The 19,779-nt window shown below is 57.6% G+C and overlaps 1 protein-coding gene across 1 annotated transcript; it reads left to right on the forward strand.

Annotated features, from left to right (window-relative positions):
* Window positions 1-166: 166 nt before the first annotated feature.
* On the forward strand, window positions 167-19,233 carry FOXRED2 (FAD dependent oxidoreductase domain containing 2). The gene is made up of 9 exons (XM_075550988.1): window positions 167-265; window positions 886-1,407; window positions 4,139-4,390; window positions 5,550-5,813; window positions 7,873-8,039; window positions 13,556-13,721; window positions 14,220-14,461; window positions 16,268-16,438; window positions 17,706-19,233. Exons 2-9 carry the CDS (start codon window positions 887-889, stop codon window positions 17,942-17,944), a joined length of 2,022 nt encoding a protein of 673 aa, XP_075407103.1. The 5' UTR covers window positions 167-265; window position 886; the 3' UTR covers window positions 17,945-19,233.
* The last annotated feature ends 546 nt before the right edge of the window (window positions 19,234-19,779 follow it).

The raw sequence follows: 19,779 nt of genomic DNA on the forward strand, positions 1-19,779 counted from the left end.
CTCACCGTTCTCCCGCCCCGCTCATCTCCGCAGGTGCCAGCCCCGCCGCGCAAACGAGCACCACGTGCGCGCCTCTCGGCACCCCAGTTGGAGCCCCGGCCAGCGGCCCATCCCGGCGTGCCGCGCGCCGCGCACGTGACCACGCCCCCTGCCATTGGCCGGCGCCGGAGGGGCGGGGCCGCGGGCGGGGCTGCCGTGGCGGCGCGCGAGCTAGCAGAGCCCAGCTTCACCATTGACGGCGGGCTGCCTCCGGAGCGGCTGCGAGGTTCGAACTCTCCGCTGGGGGGCGGGGCGGGGGGGTCGAGAGCTGGGGGCGCAGGCACTGCGCACGCGCGCGGAGCGGTGCTGGGAGAACGTGCAGGGGTGGCGCTGCGGCCTCGCTTGGCATAGCGACAGGTGTGCGGGGCATCCTCGTCACGTGGCCGCAGAGGGTGGGCACCCACCACCTGTATCGGGGCGGGGCCCTACAGGCCACACCTCCTGCAGAGTAGAGCCAGGATAGAGAATTGTGCCCCTTGAGGGACTAGCTTGGGGAGGGCCTCAAAGGGGTGTTGGGGAGCCCCTCAAATTGGGAGAATTTGGGAGGACTCCCCTCCCAGGATTGGAGCATCCTGAAGGTTGCTATGGCAATAAGAAGAGGGCCGGTACCCTCAGGAAAGGAAGCCCAGGAGATGGAGAGGCACCAGACTCCTGGAGGGGCACCTCAGGGCCCAAGGGGGAAAGATGGAGTTGAAACTAGTAAACTCAGAGGCCCTGTGTCCCCCGCAGTGCTGTGTGTGGCCCCTGGTGAGCCCTGCCTCTCTGGGCCACCTCTGAGAGAGGACAGCATTGCTCCTGGTCTCGCTGGGCCATTGGTGATGCCGCCTCCCCTCTGGTCTGCCGCAGGATGGGCCTCTCCACTGCCACCCCGCTCTGGGCCACCCCGGGGCTGCTGATGGCGCTCGTCCTACACCCCACTCTCGGCCTGCACCGGGACTACTGCGTGCTGGGCGCCGGGCCGGCGGGCCTGCAGATGGCCTACTTCCTGCAGCGGGCCGGGCGCAACTACGTGGTGTTCGAGCGCCACGCGGGCCCGGGCAGCTTCTTCGCTCGCTACCCGCGCCACCGCAAGCTCATCAGCATCAACAAGAGGCACACGGGCAAGGCCAACGCCGAGTTCAACCTGCGCCACGACTGGAACTCGCTGCTCAGCCACGACCCCCAGCTGCTCTTCAAGCACTACTCCCGCGCCTACTTCCCCGACGCCAGCGACATGATGCGCTACCTGAGCGACTTCGCCGACCGGCTGCGGCTCAGCGTGCTGTACAACACGACCGTTACCCACGTCACGCTGGACAAGGACAGGCAGGCCTGGAATGGCCACTACTTCGTGCTGACGGACCAGAGGGGCCAGGCCCACCGGTGCAGGTAAGGAAGCCTGCCCGGAGCTGACCTTCCTAGAAGGAAAGACCTGTTACCAGTAAGGTGTGAGAGCCTCAGGAGCCCAGGGTTGTGCCTGCCACTCCTCAGTCCCAGAAATGCAATGCTGAAAGGCTCGTCACCCCATTCCTGGTATGCCCAGAAAAGTGGTCTTGTGGTCACACCCTTGGGAGTGACCAGTCTTTGATGACTTCAAGAGGAGCCCTGGGGATGTCATGGTTAGGCATTGGGCTGTGATCTGCTGGGTCGGCTAATTGGAACCGCCAACCGCTCCTGGGGAGAAAGATGAGGCTTTCCAACTCCTGTAAAGAGTTGCAGTCTCAGAAACCCACAAGTGCCATTCTGCCTCATCTGCTAGGGCAGGGGTTCTCAACCTGTGGGTCGCGACCCCTTTGGGGGGTCGCCCAATTCCTAATAGTAGCAAAATGACAGTGATGAAGTAGCAACGAAAATAATGTTATGGTTGGGGTCACCACCACATGAGGAACTGTATGAAAGGGTCGCAGCATGAGAAGGGTTGAAAACCACTGGTCTGGGGTCTCTGTGAGTCAGAACCAACTGATGGCTCCAGTCACAGTGACACACCGTATGTTGGCTCCGGAGGCCAGCCCTGCGTAAGCTGTGGCCCCACGGAAACCTTTCTGCCCGGAGAGTGGTCCCTGGAGCTGGTGCCCAAAACACACTCCCAGGAGGTACCGATCAGATGCCTATCCGGTGCGCGCTCTTTCTGTGGGAATCTGAACTGAAGGACCGGTGGTGGGAGGCCCCAGAGACAGCTCTCCAGGCTGACACTCAGTGTGGGGGGGAGGGGCTGGGGGGTGGAGCACCTTTGTTTGCCTGGGGAGATCTCAGCTAACATCCCACCAGGGCCGGCGGGGTGGGAGAGGCGAGCCGCCCCATTTTCCAGATGAAGAGCTGCGCCTCTGAGACGTGGAGTGGAGTCTGCCATATCACACCTCGAACAAGGGCCTGTCTCCCTGCCTCCAAAGCCCGTGTTCTTCCCACTGCACCACAATGCCCTCCCTTCCTGGCCACCAGCCTCCTCGGGCCTGGCTCCAGGCACGGCTTCGTGCAGAGCTCATCTTTCCACGTGCTCATCTTTCCACGCCATTCCCAGGGGAAGAAGGACCAGGTCCTCTAGGACTCTTGGCTTCTGGAGCAGGTGTGTAGCAGAGGCACAGAAGCGAGCAACACGGACAAAGATTAGGGACCGGGGTCCCTGAGGACTGCTCATAGCCCTCCCAAGGGCCTCCTGGGTCGCTTTTCCAGCCTCATCCACCACTCACTCCTCTGTGGGCCAGCAGGGCACACACGCCAACTACTGCCCCTGACCGGCCGATGACCCCAGCAACAGAAAGAGCAGGAGCTGGGGTGCAGCTCTGGGTGCTCAGATTCTGCGCAGATGCTCTTAGGAGCCCTGTGCCTCGAGGCCCATGTTCCCTCATCTGTGAAACAATAAAGCCCCTTCCAGGAGTCATAAGACGCACATGGCAAACACACAGTGCTGGGCCTGCTCAGCTAACTGCTCGGCATGGGGCCGAAGCCACCAGGCATGTCAGAAAGGGAACAGAACATCTAATCTCGCATCCATGCCTGCAGGGGGGACAGTGAGGCATCCCGTTCTCTTTTTCCCTGGTGGGATCACAGCACAGGGAAACGGACCCACCAGTGGCTCCTTGGAGGAAAGGCCAGGTGATCTCCATCTCTCCTGTAAAGTTAAAACCCGCCAGGCTGTCTGGGGGACCCCGATGGCCTTTAACCTTCAGGTCCAGAACTGAACGCACTCCCACACGGAGTCTCATCAACCATATTCCCAGTCCACAGGCAGCGCTGACCCAGCACAAAGCTCGGAGCAGGGACTGCAGGCAGGAGGGGGGGCGGTGGCCGTTGAAGGGACAGCTGAGTTGAAGTAGCATGTGCATGAACCGTTGAATGGTCAACTGTGATCAGCTCTGCCCGGCCACCATGTAAGCCACAACACGACCAAACCAAGCTCGCTGCCGTCCCGTCCATGCCGGCTCCTGGCGGCCCCAGGGGACGGGCCAGAACTGCCCCTGGGAGGTTCTGAGATGGTGACTTCATGGAAGTAGAAAGCCCATCTTTCTCCCTCGGAGCAGCTGCTGGCTTCAAACTGCTGACTTTGCCGTGAGCGGCTCAACATGTAACCACGACGCAACCAGGCCTCCTTAATTCACGATCCCAAGTTTAGAAGAAGAAAAAAAAATAAAAAGGCTACCAGCTGTTTCCATGACAAGCTGTTTGCATAACAACCCTGTAGGATAAGCAGAGCTACCCCCTAGGGCTCCTGAGGCTGTCAATCTTTATGGAAGGCACAGGGCCGCATCGTTCCCCCACAGAGCTGGTGGGTTGAGCCTCCGACCAAGCAATTGCCAATTGAGCCACAAGGATTCCCCATAGGTTACAGCCATGGAAGCCCTGCGGGGCAATTCTGCGGGCTCCCATGGGGTCCCTGCAGGTTGGAATTGAGTGGGCGGCACACAACAACACAGGGACCTCCGTGAGGGACCAAGCAGGGACGGCCAGGTCCCCTGGACAGCTGATGGGTTAGTAAGCGGCTCAGTGAATGAAGAAACAGTCGCCTCCTTTTAGGACCCAGCTGTCTGAGGGAGGGAGGCAAGCCAGCCAGGCAGGTTCAGGTTCACCCCGTGGTCGTGGGGTGCAGGGACTAAGCCATCTTTCCTCTGTCCCCCACTTGCAGCGTCCTTCTTGTCGCCACTGGTTTGTCAGTCCCCAACCAGGTGGACTTCCCGGGCTCCGAATACGTGGAGGGATACGACTCGGTGTCCATCGACCCCGCGGACTTTGAGGGCCAGAACGTGCTGATCCTGGGCCGCGGGAACTCGGCCTTCGAGACCGCAGAGAACATCTTGGGAGTCACCAACTTCGTCCACATGCTGAGCCGCTCCCGGGTCCGGCTTTCCTGGGCCACCCACTATGTGGGCGACCTCAGGTACATGGCGGCCCGCCGGCTTCTCCGCTCTGTCCCTGTTAGCGCCGTGGTCGGCTTCCACCACCTCAACCCCTCACTAGCTGGCCTCAGGACCATGGCCACATGTGAGTCCCTGACTGCAGCCATTGTGTCAATCCACATGCTGCCAGGGACAGCCTGGAAACAGTGACAAGGATGGGAACCAGAGTCAAGTCACTGGGAGCATAAAACCCCGCTGCTATGGGGTTTTATCTCAGACTAACCTTCCCAAGGCTGTAAATCTCCTTGGGAGCAGGCAGCCTGGCTGTCCTCCCACAGGGCAGCTGGTGGGTTTGAACCACCAGGCTTGCAGTTAGTGAACCGACGCTAACTGGTCAGCACCACCAGAGCCCCCACTGGAAAGGCAATAACCAAGAAACCCCCCACTCATTGCCCCCGAGCCCATGGCGACCTTATAGGTCCGGGGAGAACGTCCCCTGTGGGCTTCTAAGACTGTCACTCTTTACAGGAGTAGAAAGCATTGTCTTTCTCCCAAGGAGCAGCTGGTGGTTTCAAACTGCTGCCCAAAGTGTAACCGCTCGGTTCTATAAAGAAGCAGTGCAGGGTTTCCTGGGGGTGCAAAAGGGGAAGGCCTGCAGAGCTCAGAAGAGGGGTGGCCCTTGGGGGCAGGCTACAGATCGGTAGGACACACCAGCTGCAGAGGGTGCAGAGCTGGGGTCCTGCAGTGGCCTGAAGACAGCAGGCAAGGGGGTCAGGCCCGAAGGAGACCAGAGGAACTTCTGAGCCTGCAGCAGTCCAGGGGCAGGCCCTGGGTAGATTCGGATGGGATGGATGGGTACACAGGAGGAGCCCAGGTGGCACAGTGGCTCCCGAGTTGGGCTGCCAACCACAGCTGGCAGTGAGAAACCACCAGTGGTGACTCTGGATAAAGGTGGGGCTGGCTTCCAGCGTCGGAAGCCCCCCAGGGCAGTTCTGCTCCGTCCCGGGTGGCTGTGAGGCAGAATTGACCAGATGGCAATGAGTTTGGGTTGATCTTTTTAGGAGCCCTAGAGGCAGGACCCTGATGTCGCCCTTGCTGCAACCAAACCCCTCACACCCCGGCAGCTCTGAGGGAGACGCCATGGGGCCGTCCCCTGGGTCACTCTCCACCCCACCCTGACCGTCCCCTTTGGGCCCCCAGAGCCATCAACAACGGCCTCCTGGACACCTACCAGCTCAAGTCCCTGGACGGGCTGCTCGAGTCGGAACTGGAGGACCTGGCCATCGTGAAGGACCAGCAGGGCAAGCTGCACGTCACCCTCAAGTTCCTGCTGGAGGACCCCGACCAGAGCCCCGAGGCCCTCACGCTCCCAGAGGATGACAACGACAACTTCGCCCTGCGCGTGGCCTACGACCGCGTCATCGGCTGCCTGGGCTGGAACTTCAACTTCTCCATCTTCAACAGGTGAGTCCCCAAGGCTGGGGGGCGGGGGGGTGGGAGGAACGCAGGGAGTTCCTATCAGCCACCTCCCTGGCCCCGCCTGGGCGCAGAGTTACCTACTCAGTGGCCAGGGACAACCTTTCCAGACAGTGGAAGCCATCCACCATGGGGCTGCCCCACCATCAGCTCCCCAGCCAGGCTCTGTCCACTGCAGGCACCTGGTGCCCCGAGGCCCCCTGACTCTGGAGCCACAGCAGGCCTGCCTCAGATAGACGGGAGAGCAGGCTCAGAATCAGAGGGGCAGTGTGGTCCAGTAGCCGAGCCCCTGGGCTCTGGTGTCGGCTGGGAATCTCTGGGAAGATTCTGCCCCCTGTTTACGTGGCTATTGTTGGCTGCCGTCCAGTCAGCCCCACTCCTGGGGATACTGTGTACAGCAGGACGACCACTGCCCGTCCAGAACCACCCTCACAGCCCGTCCAGGGCCACCCTCACAGCCCCAATGATGGATCCAGGAGTTGTGCTCGATAGCATGAGTGCTGATTTCTAGAAGCCGATCACCAGGCTGTTCTTCCTAGTCCATGTGAGTCTGGAAGTGCTGCGGAAACGGTTCAGCAGCAGCCTCTCACTCAGGCCTCCATAGACAGGCCAGCGAGGCTCCGTGTGAGTGCATCGGCCTCAAATCAAGCCTGACTGGACAGCAAGGATTCCACCAGAGAACCCCACTGCCCCCCGACGACTCATCTCTTAAGTGGGGTCATGGTTCCATTCTCGTAGAGCGACCGTGAGTCTCAAGGCAGGACGTCACTTGGATAAGCTGCTCAGTAGCGTTTTAGCTGCTATTGAAGTGAAAGTTATTATTCTAGCGACCTCTCCAGAGACCAGTCCCCGGAGAAGGACATAGCGTTTGGTAAGGGAGAAGGGCAGAGAAGAAAAGAAAAGTCCTCAAGGGGAGGGACTGACACCGGGGCTGCCGGCAGGGGCTCGGGCATCGGGACAATTGTGAGGTTGGGACGGGGCCGGGCAGCGTGTCATCCTGCTGTGCACGGGGGTCGCTGTGGGTCAGAATCAACTCCGTGACCCCCTGACCACACCAAAAGTTGCTGCTCACAGCTCTGAGAACATTGTTTAAGCCCTCCGTGTCCCCGTTCCTCCAGCTGGACAAGTGGCCCCCTAGTTTCTTTCTCAGAAGGTGAGGGTAGAAAGACACTCGGCAGACGCGCTGGGCTGTGCCCAATAGGGCGTCAGCTGCAGGTAAATAGATCTTCAGCTTCTCTCGTGAGGCTCTGTGTAGTTTGGCAGCAGGGAGCCTGGCGGTGCAGTGACTAAGCTCCCGGCCACTCACCAAAGCGTTGGCGGGTCCCCCCACCCCGTGGCACCCACAGAGACTCGCCTGGCAATCTGCCATCGTAAACTCTGTAGCTGAGCGCCCTCCATCACGTGGCGATCCTTGGGGGCCAGAACCCACTCTACAGCCCACGGTGACCGTTATTAGACACTACTGCCCCCTACCCGGGTGGGCAACCCAAGAATCCATCCACCCAGCCTCTCACTTGTCTTCCTACCAAGACACCAGAGGGTCAGGGGCCAGCTGGATCAAGCCCACCTTTCCCTCTGGGCTCAGCAGGACCTGGTCTGAGCCCAGAGCCCTGGGCTTGAATCCTCCCTCTGTCCTTGACCCGCCAAACACTTAACCCAGCAAATCCCCAGTCCCTTCATCTGTTCAATGGAAGTAGCTGTCACCTCCCAGGGTTGAGACGGGGATGAGATGGGAAACAAGAAGGTCAGTGCTGGGTTCTAGGCCAGGCACCGAAGAGGGTCTTCAGATGCCCCAAACCCCGCTGCTGCTAAGTCCATTTCAACTCCTAGCGACCCTCCAGGGCAGACTAGAACTGGCCCCACAAGGTTTCCAGAGCTGAAAATCTCGGCAGAAGCAAGTGGCCTGATTCTTGCTCGCCCAGAGCCTCACATGGCTCTGAGCCTCGGACCTTGCAAGCTGGCCTCCCAGCCCTTAGCCAGCTGGGCCCCAGGGCTCCTCCCTTCCCAGCCAGTGGCTCTTTTAACCTAAGCTCTCTTTCGCTCACAGCTCCCTCAGACTCGCCTCGGGGGGTGCGTTCAGCAAGAAGTACCCACTGATCAAGGCCAGCTACGAGTCCAAAGGAAGCCGGGGCCTCTTTGTCCTGGGCACAGCCAGTCACTCAGTGGACTACCGGAAGTCCGCGGGGGGCTTCATCCACGGCTTCCGATACACAGGTGAGTGTGCCCGAGGGCGAGATGCACGCGGTGGGTTTTCAGAAGCATTGAAGGGATTTTTTTACTGTTGTTAACGTGGGGAACACACCGAGCAGAGCGTATGCCAGCTCAGCAGTTCCTGCAGATACCGCCCAGGAACATGGAGGACATGCTCTGAGTTGGGCAGCTACTCTCACTCACCCACCACCAAAAAAAAAAAAACTGAGGCTGCTTCTGTACCACCAACCACTTCCTGTGATTTGGTTTTTTAGTCTGGACGGTTAGGGTTACGGTTGCATGCTCAGCCCAGTCACCAGAGTTAGCTGGGTAGTGTGCCGAGTGCCTGACTGTGGCACCGTACTTGGCGGTCTTAAAAGCTTGCGATTCACCCTCCAAGTCATGGCAGTTGGTCCCCATTCACCTGGGGCAACGAGGAAGAAGGAGAGCAAGGAGCAGAAAAAGGATGTAGCCGACGCTGCCTAGTTGTCTCTTTTCCCACTAGACCAGGATGGCACCCAACTAGGATTACTGAACATTTGCGGGCAAATGAAAAAGAGATGTTCAGACTCTCATGGACGCTGGACTTTCTGAATGAAGCCATGGAGAGCGAATGAGCTCCTGAAACTTGTTTCCCTGAGATAACCTTTAACACTTAAACCAAAAAATCCCCTGAAATCTTCTTAACACTAAACACGAGTTTAGCCTACCTACTGTAAAAGAGCATTTCCAGATCAATCTGGAAGCACGGTGCTGTCTATGGTAGGGCCATGTCCACGTGCACACAACCGTTTCAGTGAGGTGTCAGGTAAGCCCACACCGAAGGGGCACACCAACCCATGTGATCCGGGAATTGTAAATAATAAACTCCACGATCAAAGCGGGAATTGTACTAGGGCTTAAATTCTGAGCACCTGGTTTGCAGAAGGCTATGGATGACAGTGAAAGCCACAATCTGTTTGCCGAGCCTCCCCACCTCCATTGAACTCCCTCAGACCATTGACCAGGGATGTGCATGATCTTGCCCTCCAACAGAGTCCATGACTGCAGCTATAAAGCCAAAAACTCAGGGTCATCAAGTCAACGCTGACTCACAGTGACCCCGTGTGGGTTTCCAAGACGGGGAGCAGAGAGCCCGGTCTTTCTCCTGCGGGGCTGCTGGTGGTTTCGAACTGCCTACCTTGCAGATCGCAGCCCAGTGCTTAACCACTGTGTCACCTGGAGTCCTTGCAGATATAGTAAGGTTAAAATGGAACATTACCATTTTGACTCATTTTAAATTTATTCTAGTTTCTGTTTTCTGCTTTCTTTTGGATTGAGGTTTTTCTGTTGTTATGGTTAAGGCTTGTTTTATGATTTCCTTGATGTGAAATTCAGGGTCAGTAAATCCATGGAGACCCTAACTAGATTAGTAGTTCCTTAGAGTTACAGCAAGGGGGGTTGTGCGATAATAGGGAGCTAGGAATGACGGGCACGGGAACGAAGGAAATCCCCTCAACCTGATTGTGGTGGTGATAGTACAGCTCTTTTTAATACATTCAGAACACTGAAAGATAAATATCTATGCACATACAAGGAAAGACAGCTAAACTATTATTCTCAGTTACACACCAACCACTAAAGCTGGTGGTGAAGAAATTCAAGAATTCTACTAACTTCTTCGGTCTGAAGTTGAGCAAATATGCAGAGAAGATGCTTGGATAATGACTGTTGATGGGATGTGAAAGTCGGAAACAAAGAGGAAGGAACAGTAGTTGGAAACTAAGACTTTAGTTATAGAAACGAAAGTGGAAATCACATGATAGAATTTTACAAAACCAATGACTTCTTCATTGCAAATAACATTTTCCAGTAGCATAAACAGCAATATACATGGGGAATTCACCAGATGGGACACACAGGAATCGAGCTGACTACCTCCGTGGGGCAAGATGAGCGAGAAGCTCAATGTCAGCAGCCAAAACAAGGCCAGGAGCTGACTGGATGGAACCTACCATCAATTGCTCTTATCTAAGTTCAGGTTGAAGTTGAAGAAAGTTACCACAAGTCCATGAGAGCCAACCTACGAACTTAGGTCTGTCCCACCCGAATTTCTAGCACATCTCAAGAATAAACTTGACCCATTGAACACTATCGACAGAAGACCTGACAGGCTGTGGGACGACATCGGAAGCGTTATCCATGAGGGATGCCGGTTACTTACCTGCAGGAAAGCAAGGAAAGACCAGAGGGAATGTCAGGAGAGACTCTGGAACGTGCCCTTGATGCCAGAGCCCCTGAAGCCAGCGGGCGAAACCATGGAGCAAAGAGGCGGAACGGACATTTTCACAGGGCAGGTCGAGAAGCCAAAGTGAAGCATCACTAGAACAAAATGTGCGGAGAGCAAAGTTGGGAAACCAAAAGGGACACGCTCAGCACAGATCAAGCTGAAAGAACTGAAGGGAAAACAAACCAAGCCTCGTGCTGTAATATTGAAAGATTCTAGGGCAGAGCATTGAGTCATGCAGGGAGCCTCCGAAGGTGATGGAGTCACGGTGACCAAAGAACTGGTTGATATCCATCTGTTTCCAGAGGTAACATCTGATCGAGAACCAGTTGCACGGAAGGAACAAGTCCAAGCTGTGCTGAAGGCAGGATCAAAAATCCAGGCTCCAGAGATTGGTGGGATGCCAGTGGGAACGCTTCCGCAAGCCCATGACGCACTGGAAGCGCTCACTCGTCTAAGCCAAGAAAGACCACTGCTTGGCTAACCCGCTGGAGGAGATCCATATATTTGTTAGACATTCCAAAGAAAGATGAGCCCGTCGGAATGTAGACATTCTCGAAGAGCATCCCTGGTAACACATGCAAGCAAAGTTATGGTGCAGATCACCCAACAACAGGCGCGCAGACAGGGAGCTCCCTGCCAGAGGCCCAGGCTGGATTCAGAACAGGCCGTGGAGGAAGGCCTATCATCGCTGAGGTCAGATGGATCAGGGCGGAAAGCCAAGGATACCAGAAAGGTGTTTGCTTGTGTTTTCTGGATGATGTGTAGATCATCACAAGCTATGGGTGGCCGTGCGAATGGGAATTCTCGAACCCTTCCTGTGCCCATGAGGAACCTGTACATGGGCCAAGAGGCCGTCCTTCGAACAGAACAAGGGAATGCTGCCTGACTTAACATCGGGAATGGCGGGCATCAGCGTTGTAGCCTTGCCCCAGACTTAATCAGTCTGTGTGCTGAGCAGATAATTGCCCAAGAAGCTGGATTTTATGGGGAAGAATGCAACACCAGGATTTTCCCAAGCCATTTCATTAGGACATAATCCAGACCACATACCATTCAGTACATTAGTCATATCAATCGATGTTGTACAGTCGCTACCACAATCATTTTCAAAACATTTCTTCCTTCTTGTACTCCTCAATAGCAGCTCCCCTTTCCCCCGCCATACCCCCCAGGAACCCTTATCTAGTTATTGTCCCCGTAGATTCACCCAGCCTGGGTTTTATAAGCCAAAAAAAAATGGAAAAATGCATGACAGAGAGTCAAGAAGGCTACCAACAATAACAAAACCCAAGAGAGGTAAACCCCGATATGAAAAACAAAAATCGAAAATATTCTAAAACAGATCAAGCTCAAAATGTATCCAAAGGGAAATCAAATGACAAGGGTTTAACCATTTGAGTCAAATTTATCATTTTAATCTCCTATAATCGTGTCTACCATACTCTCTGTCGGATAGCGAGGTCGTTTCTCATCCCTCAGACTCAGAGAGAGGTCACTGGGGGCTTAGATCCTGCATATATGTATTTTGGGCTTCCACTGTCACCCGTAGCTTTCTGCACACCAGACTTTCTGCAAACCATCCCCTCCTCCTGACTTGGATTCTATAACTTGCAATCCTTGGGTCACAGGTGTTCGTGTGCCTCTTCCAGGTGGGCTTAGTGGATGGCTCCCTTAGATGGCTGCTGGTTTGAAAACAAGCCTTTACGATCCGAGATGCTGATCTCTCTGATAGCCAGGCATCACCTAAACTTCCTCACCGCACTGTGCAGCACCACCCAGATCTTCCACGTTTCCTTCATGTATTGCGATTTGTAGTTAGCGTGCACTTGTTTGGTGTCCCTTTCTCAACTGTGCCTTGAATACATTGCCGTGGGCTAAACCAATAACTCTCAACAGGAGGACCGTCCTCATGCTCCAGGGAGGAGATCGGCCCAGTTCTCCACCATAAAATAACAAAGATGTCTCTAAGATGAGTCAGAGGCAGACAGAAAACAGTTTTGGGAATGGGTTTTGGCTCGCACTTAATTCTAGCTCCAATCTAAGAATGTTCAGTTCTTAGGACATGGCCCTGCCCCACGCATGCCCTCCTGAAGGATCCTTGGAGAACTCCAGGGGCCTTGGTGTTACCCCCCGCCCACCGCCACCACCTTTGCTCTTTGGCTGCTCCCATCTCTTTTCTGTCTCAGAAGAGCTGGGCTCCAGACACACCCTGGCCCCAGCCCGCCTCGTTCACGTCACAGACAGCCCACTCGGGGTGATCGCCACAGGCGGAGCCGTTAGGATGGCGACCCGGATTCGGTGGTTGTTACCTGCTGTCCAGTCGGCTCTGACTCCCACGGGGCCTGGACAACAGAAGGAAACGCCGCACGGCCCTGCACCCTCCTCCTCACTCACAGTTGTGAGGTCCCAGCCCAGTGTGGCAGCCGCCGTGTCCGTCCATCTCACTAAGGGCCTTCCTCTTGTTCACAGCCCCTCCACTTTCCCAAGCACGCTGGCCTTCTCCAGGGCCTGGCCTCTTCCTGACACCCTGTCTGAAGTGTGTGAGGCTCATCTAGCCACCCTTGCCTCTGAGGAGCGCTCTGGCTGTACTTCCTCCAAGACGGGCTTGTTTGTCCTTTTGGCGGTCCACGGGCCTGTTGCTATTCCCTGCCAGCAGCTTAATTCAAATGCATGATGTCGGGGTGCTGGGTCTCCCTCTTTCTCCTGGCTGTCTGTTTGACCAAGCACATGTCCTTTTCCTGGGACTGCTCACTCTCTCTCTCTCGCTCGCTCTCTCTCTTTTTTAAACAAACATTTTATTTGGGGCTCTTATTAGCTCTTATCACCATCCATTCATCCACCCATTGTGTCAAGTACATTTGTACTTATGTTGCCATCATCATTTTCAAAACATTTTCTTTCTACTTGAGCCCTTGGTATCAGCTCAGAAACACACACACACACACACACCACTTGACGTGCTTCTCCATGTCCCTGTGTCTGGTCTGATGTCCCATGTGAAGTAGCAGAGATGATGCTGCCGAACCCCACTGGCTGCTGTCTCAAGTCAAGGCCAAAGTCCAACAGCTGCAGCAGACGTGCTGTGCTCCCCATCCACCCCCCCAAGACCACAGTCACTGGCCCTCTTCTGCCTCTCCCTCCTACTTTCTCACCACCCACACATTTGTACCAAGCCCTGAGTTCACAGATGTGGCTCAGATCCCCCTTCCCTCCTGGGGTCAAGAGATAAGATCTGGAAAGCTACCTGTCCCTCTCTCTCCATGCGTGTCAGTACGTGCTGTCCACCGGCTCCTGGAACAGCGCCACCACGGCGTCGCCTGGCCCTTCACCGAGTTCCCCATCACCCAGTTGACCAACTCCATCCTCCGGCGTGTGAACGAGGCCTCTGGGCTCTACCAGATGTTCAGTGTGTTGGCTGACATCATCCTGCTGAAGGAGTGAGTAGTCCACACACACACATTCACACGCCCCGAAATCAGAGCAAGGCGAGCCCTGCCTGCCCTGCCTTCAGATGGGACCTAGACCCAACCACTGCCACTCCCACCTGTCCAGGCTTCCCCTTTGCCTCACAGTCTGCGCTGCACAGAACAGCCAAGGGCGCCCTGGAGCATGCCAGGCACCCTAATATCTCCAGCATCACCTAGAGCCCCCATGACCTGGCCCACCCCTGCTCCATCCTGGTTCGCTCCGTCCATCCTCGGCCGCTCCCTGGCCTTGAGTCCTCCAGCCTGGCTCGCCTGGTTCTCACTGACCCAGCTGCCTTTCAGGGTCCCCGGGGTTTCTGGCTTCTGTGGAAATCAGCACTCGGCTGTCACAGCGGTGTGGTACGGTGAGGCACGTGCAGCCAGCTCTGCTGGCTCAGGGGAGATGCGCCTGCCCTCGGACCCCCCCTCCCTCCGCCCCAGGACTAAGGGTCTTGGCTCCCGTGTGCCCAGGAATGCCACGTCCTTCGAGTACCTGGAGGAGTTCCCCATGCAGATGCTGGCCCAGCTGGAGACCCTCACAGGGCGGCAGGCGAGGCATGGGCTCTTCGTCATCAACCTGGAGTACGGCAAGAACTTCTCAGGCCCCGACAAGGACGTCTTCTTCCACGACCGCTCAGTGGGACACATGAGAGACGCCTGGCAGTCCAACTTCCTCCACCCCGTCGTCTACTACTACAGACACCTCCCCACCGGTGAGCCAGCCTTCAGACCCCAGGTCCCCAGGGGGCCCCATCAGGCCCTCATACAACAAGAAGGTCAGAGGACATTCTTTGATGTTCCCCATCTTCTGGAACATCCCGTGGCCCCAGAAGGCCACTCCAGGAGTGCATCGCCTCCCCCATGTTCCCCCCAGTAAGAGGGGCTTTGTGGTGCTGTGCAAGGAGCCCTGGTGGCATAGTGGTTACACACGGGGCTGCTAATGCTAAGCACAAGGTCAGCAGTTCCGCAGGACAAAGATGAGGCTGTCTGCTCCCGGAAAGAGTCACAGTTTGGGGCACGGTCCTCTGGGCAGTTCTGCTGGAAGTCGTTTGCAGGCAGGGAGTTTGGTTTCTAATCTGAGTGGATTCAAAGGAGACTGCCCTTGGGGTGGCGGGGAGGGGGCGAGGCGGAGTGGACTCTGGAGGCTGAGTGTTAGAAAAAGTGGAGAGAGGACCAGGAACAGGGCTTTCAAAGCTGGAGTGCAGCAAAGCCTGGGCAAACATCCGGTCTGTCCATGCCTTGCCCCTGGTGATGCTTTGGGACTGGGATGCTAGCTGTGAGGTCAGCAGTTCAAAACCACCAGCCCCTCTACAGGAGAAAGACAGGACTTTCTACTCCCACAAAGAGCTACAGTCTCCGAAACCCACAGGGGCAGTTCCACCCTGTCCTGTAGGGGCGCTGTGAGTTGACAGTGAGTTTGGCTCCGGCCTTTCCTCACTATGTCCCCTGGGACTGTCCCCTCCCTGAGCCTTATCTATCAAACAGGACAACGATAGGCCCACCTGGTAGGGCCGACAGTGTGGCGCCCAGCCCAGAGAAGCTCCCACTGACTGAGCTCCGGCTTCGTGACTGCTGACGTGGGGGGCAGGGGACCCACAGATGAGTGTTCTAATGGGCAGGGAAGGCTATGTCCAGTGTGAGGAGCCCGGTAGAAGAGCCCCACGGCGGGGTGGCTTGCCTGCTGGTTCCCCAGCCCAAGATGGTCGAGTTGTAGCTCCCACACCAGGTGGGCAGCTGACTACAAGGTCCTTACTGCAGTGCAGGGCCTCTGAGCTACCCAGCCAGCGCAGCGCTAAAGCATCCACACGGGCCTTCAGTTCACGTGAGTCTTTACAAAGGACCAAGTCATCGCCCTGTGTTCCACCCTCTCACTGCAGGGGTGAGGTCTCTGACTGCCAGGACAGATCTCTGACTGCAGGGGTCAGGTCTCTGACTACAGGGGTCAAGTCTCTGGCTGCAGGGGACAGATCTCTGACTACAGGGGGACAGGTCTCTGACTGCAGGGGGACAGGTCTCTGACTGCAGGGGGACAGGTCTCTGACTACAGGGGACGGGTCTCTGAGTGCAGGGGACGGGTCTCTGACTGCAGAGGACAGGTCTCTGAGTGCAGCGGACAGGTCTCTGACTACAGGGGACAGGTCTCTGAGTGCAGGGGGACGGGTCTCTGACTGTAGGGGACAGGTCTCTGACTGCACAGGACAGGTCTCTGGCTGCCGGGACAGGTCTCTGACTGCCGGGACAGGTCTCTGAGTGCAGGGGACAGGTCTCTGACTGCAGGGGACGGGTCTCTGACTTCAGGGGTCAGGTCTCTGACTGCAGAGGTCAGATCGCCGACACTTGCCAGGGAACAGTTTTGTCCTCTTCAGCGGATCGATCTTCTAAATCTCTGCAGACAGCCGTGGAACAAGCCCGCGGGGGCTGTACCGAAGTGGATCAGGAAAGCCAAGCACGAACAAGGGGTCACTTAGGGTGGGCTCCCCAGCCTCCCACCCCAACATGACTCTCCTTGTGCCTCACAGAGCAGGAGGTGAGGTTCCGCCCTGCAGACTGGCTGCTGCCACGGCCCGACGCCATCCACCACGTCGTGGAGGACTTCCTGACAGACTGGACCGCCCCAGTCGGACACATCCTGCCCCTGAGGCGCTTCCTGGAGAACTGCCTGGCCACCGACCTACGCCACTTCTACGCAGGTAACATCACAGGAGTGCCCGGGCACACAGGGGCTCTTGGGACCCCAGGGAGAGACGCAAACCCGGGGCTGCTGTCTGCTGCAGGGTGGTAGGCAGGCCCCGTGTTGTGAGGGAACAAGCCCAACTCCTGGGCCTCCCCTGTCTGCTGGCCGTCAGGGGCTTGAGCGAGGTCCTGACAGACCAGTGCTGGGGCCGGCAGGATGCTGAGGCCGGAGCTCAGGGGGAGAGCTGGTTGTCGTGGTGTTCAGGTGCTGCCGGGTCGACCCAGGTGCAACAGAACGGAACACCACCCAGCCCTCTCCCCGCTCCCAGGGGCAGTTGAGCCCACTACTGCAGCCTCTGGGTCCGTCCATCTCCAGGGCCTTCCTCCACTTTGCCAAGCATAGTGTCCTTCTCCAGGGGCTGGCCTTTCCTGATGCCGTGTCCGGAGGCTGAGCCCGAAGGCCCTGATGCCGTGGTGGTACGAGTGAGGCTAGGGACCGCAGAAGTTCAAACCCACCAGCCACTGCCCAGGAGAAAGAGGAGGCCTCTACTCCTGTAAAGAGTGACCGTCTCAGAACCCACAGGGGCCGTGCTACCTGTCTCAGGGGGTCTCTCTAAGTTGGCGTCCACTCGATGGCAGGGAGGTGAGGAGGTCTGTGCAGAGACCCTCAAATAAAGCCCGGACCCCAGTGGGTGCGATAGGAAGAAAAACGTGCTCCAAAGGAGTTGCTAGAAGGGGCTCCGCCGGGAGACCGCTGCAGACAGTCCTCTAAAGGAATCCATCACGATCCGTGCATGCTCTGCGTTCATTTGTACGTCGAGCCCGAGCTGAGCAACTGCAGACTCCGAGGGTTCTCCAGACCATCCCTGCTGTCATATACACCGGGATGGGACATTAGAGCCCCTCCCTACGGAAGCCTCGCTGTTCTCCAGGTGTCAGGAGCACACACACTCCCGCCCATCTGTCGGGGTGCTATACTGTACATGTTGTATAATGTTGCTGTGATGGAGACACACGCCCGACCCCCCCTCGCTCAGAGCACTGCCGGGTCCCGGCAGACACGCTCGGACTCTCTGCTGGGTCCCAGCCACAGGTGGGCGGGCTGAGGGTCCCTTCACCCCAACCCGGCTCTCTGAGTCAATCTGTGGCTCCTCACCTTCCGAGGCCTTGTTCTTCCAGAATGCCCAAGCAGCCGCCTGATCTTGGCACCTCGGGGGAAGCCCGAGAATACCAGCCAGGGCCCCTGGCCGTCTGCTCACTGTCCGCGCTGTGGTCTTTGTGCAGAGTCCTGTTTCCGGTTCGCCCTGACGCGCCAGAAGCTGCCACCCTCCTGCCAGCAGGGCTACCTGAGACAGCGGGGACTCCTGGGGACCGAGCACCTCCGGAGGCAGGGCGTGGAGAGCGGGCTCCTGCGGGACTACGCGGCCACAGGCCAGCCCCCCAACCCCCAGGGCCCAGCCAGGCAGCCCCCGCTTGCCGGGCCTGCAGTCCACCCTCTTGACAGCAAGAAGCTGGAGCTCTGAGTGCCCCCCCATGCAGCCCCAGTCAGGGACCCTCTCTCCCCACCCCTCACTCCCCTCGGGGTGAGATCACCAAAGACATGCAGACCATCCCCAAGTGAGCCCAGGCCGTGCAGGGCTGAGGTGCAGCCATGCCGCCTGCTGGGTCAGAGCCGGGGTGTCAGGCGTAGGGCCAGGGCAGGGGCCCCTCACAGCTGGTGGCTCACCCGCCACACTCTGAGGCCATCTCAGCACCCAGCGGGGCACCCCATCTCAGCACCCAGCACAGCACCTCCTGGCCCGAGGTTTTCTCCACAGCCTTGGGGGGAAGTGGAAGGGGTTGTGGTCTGCGAGTGAAGACACCAGAGGGGTCCACGATGCCCCTCACCCCTCCTGCTGTGAACAGCAGCATCCGACTGGGCTCTGGGACCCCTGGGGGCCAGCAAGACTGAGACCAGGGAGGGGTCTGTGGTCCAGGAGGCCTGCTCTGGGCAAACCCAGCTCACCTGAGCAGCTGCTCCCCTCAGCTGCTGACCAACCTCCATTCTCCTCTCTGCCCCTCGCCTCCCACCTGCCCCCAGCCCACCCGGACACACTCCATGGGCAAGCCACCAGTGCCTGCTCAGCCACTTACGGCCCTGGTCGTCAGCCCTCAACACCCTCCCCCTCAGGGTTTCAGCCTCGTGACCAGAAAGCCATTGGAAACCGTGTGTGCAGAAAGCAAGCTCTGGGTCTGTCCAGAGCCGGCCATGCTGCGCTCAGTGCCTTCTGCCTGTGGGAGTCCCTCCACGTGTGCGGGGCACAGCTGCTCCAGAGGGTCTCCAGACAGTGACCTCTCAGAGGGCCAGGGCGTCTGGATTCGAACCTCCAGCCTTTCGGCCGCCAGGCAAGCGCTTAGTCTTTGCACCACCGAGGAGGCCCCCGATGAGCTGACTCTCCAAACCAGTTCTTTCCTGGGGACATGGCTCCCTGTCCCGTCTGGGCTAGGCCCTAAGCTCTTCACCACAGCTGGCCTCCTGGGCACTACAGTGCATCCCCAGGGAGACCCACTGCCCTTACCCCGTCGGGAAGGCGCCACTGTGCTTGAGACCGTTTGCAAAGTTGAAACTCCAAGGTCCCGGGACTTTGGATTCAGTGTCTCCGACCGATGACAGGCAAACCCAAACCATATCCATCCCCACTGCCCTCGACACACACACACACACACACACACTCACACTCACTCACTCACTCACTCACTCACTCACTCACTCACTCATTCACTCACTCCTTTCGCCAAAGTCTTCGTTTTAAAATAAAATGTTTTCATCCGGCTTGTGCCCATACTGCTCGGCCCTGTTCCCCACAGCCCGCCGACGCCATCATGGAAGACTGGCTCCGTCCCTTGTTCCCGTGAGCTTGCTGACGCCTAAATATGTGGCATCTGCCGAACAATTGCTTCAATCAAGGTGCCAGCCTGCCTTGGTTCTCCTTAAGGAGACTTGACTTCGTTTGGGGCCGGCTGCTTAGAGATGTCTTTTCTGGGGGTTGCCGGGTGGTCCAGTTTTGTTTGGTCACCACACAGCAGGCTTCCAGCCTTTTTCTCTCTGGAGGCCCCTTGCTGCCTCTGCCGGCCTTCCTACTGAGCTGCCCCTGGCACACTGCCCTCCTCTCCACACACACACCAGTCCCTGGGAGTGAGGCGCCCTCTGCCAACTGGGTTGTAGCGAGTCACGGTTTCTGCTCCGAGGCCGAGTTCCTTTTGTGATGTCCGGCCGTGGCCGTTCTCATCGTTTGCAGCTGGACTGAGTTCCTCCTCTCGCCGAGGACCGACCTCAAGATTCCCTGCATTTCTGACATAAAGTGACTGGGTGCCCTTG

Source organism: Tenrec ecaudatus, chromosome 6 (genome assembly GCF_050624435.1).
Source record: "Tenrec ecaudatus isolate mTenEca1 chromosome 6, mTenEca1.hap1, whole genome shotgun sequence".
Taxonomy (NCBI): Eukaryota; Metazoa; Chordata; class Mammalia; order Afrosoricida; family Tenrecidae; genus Tenrec; species Tenrec ecaudatus.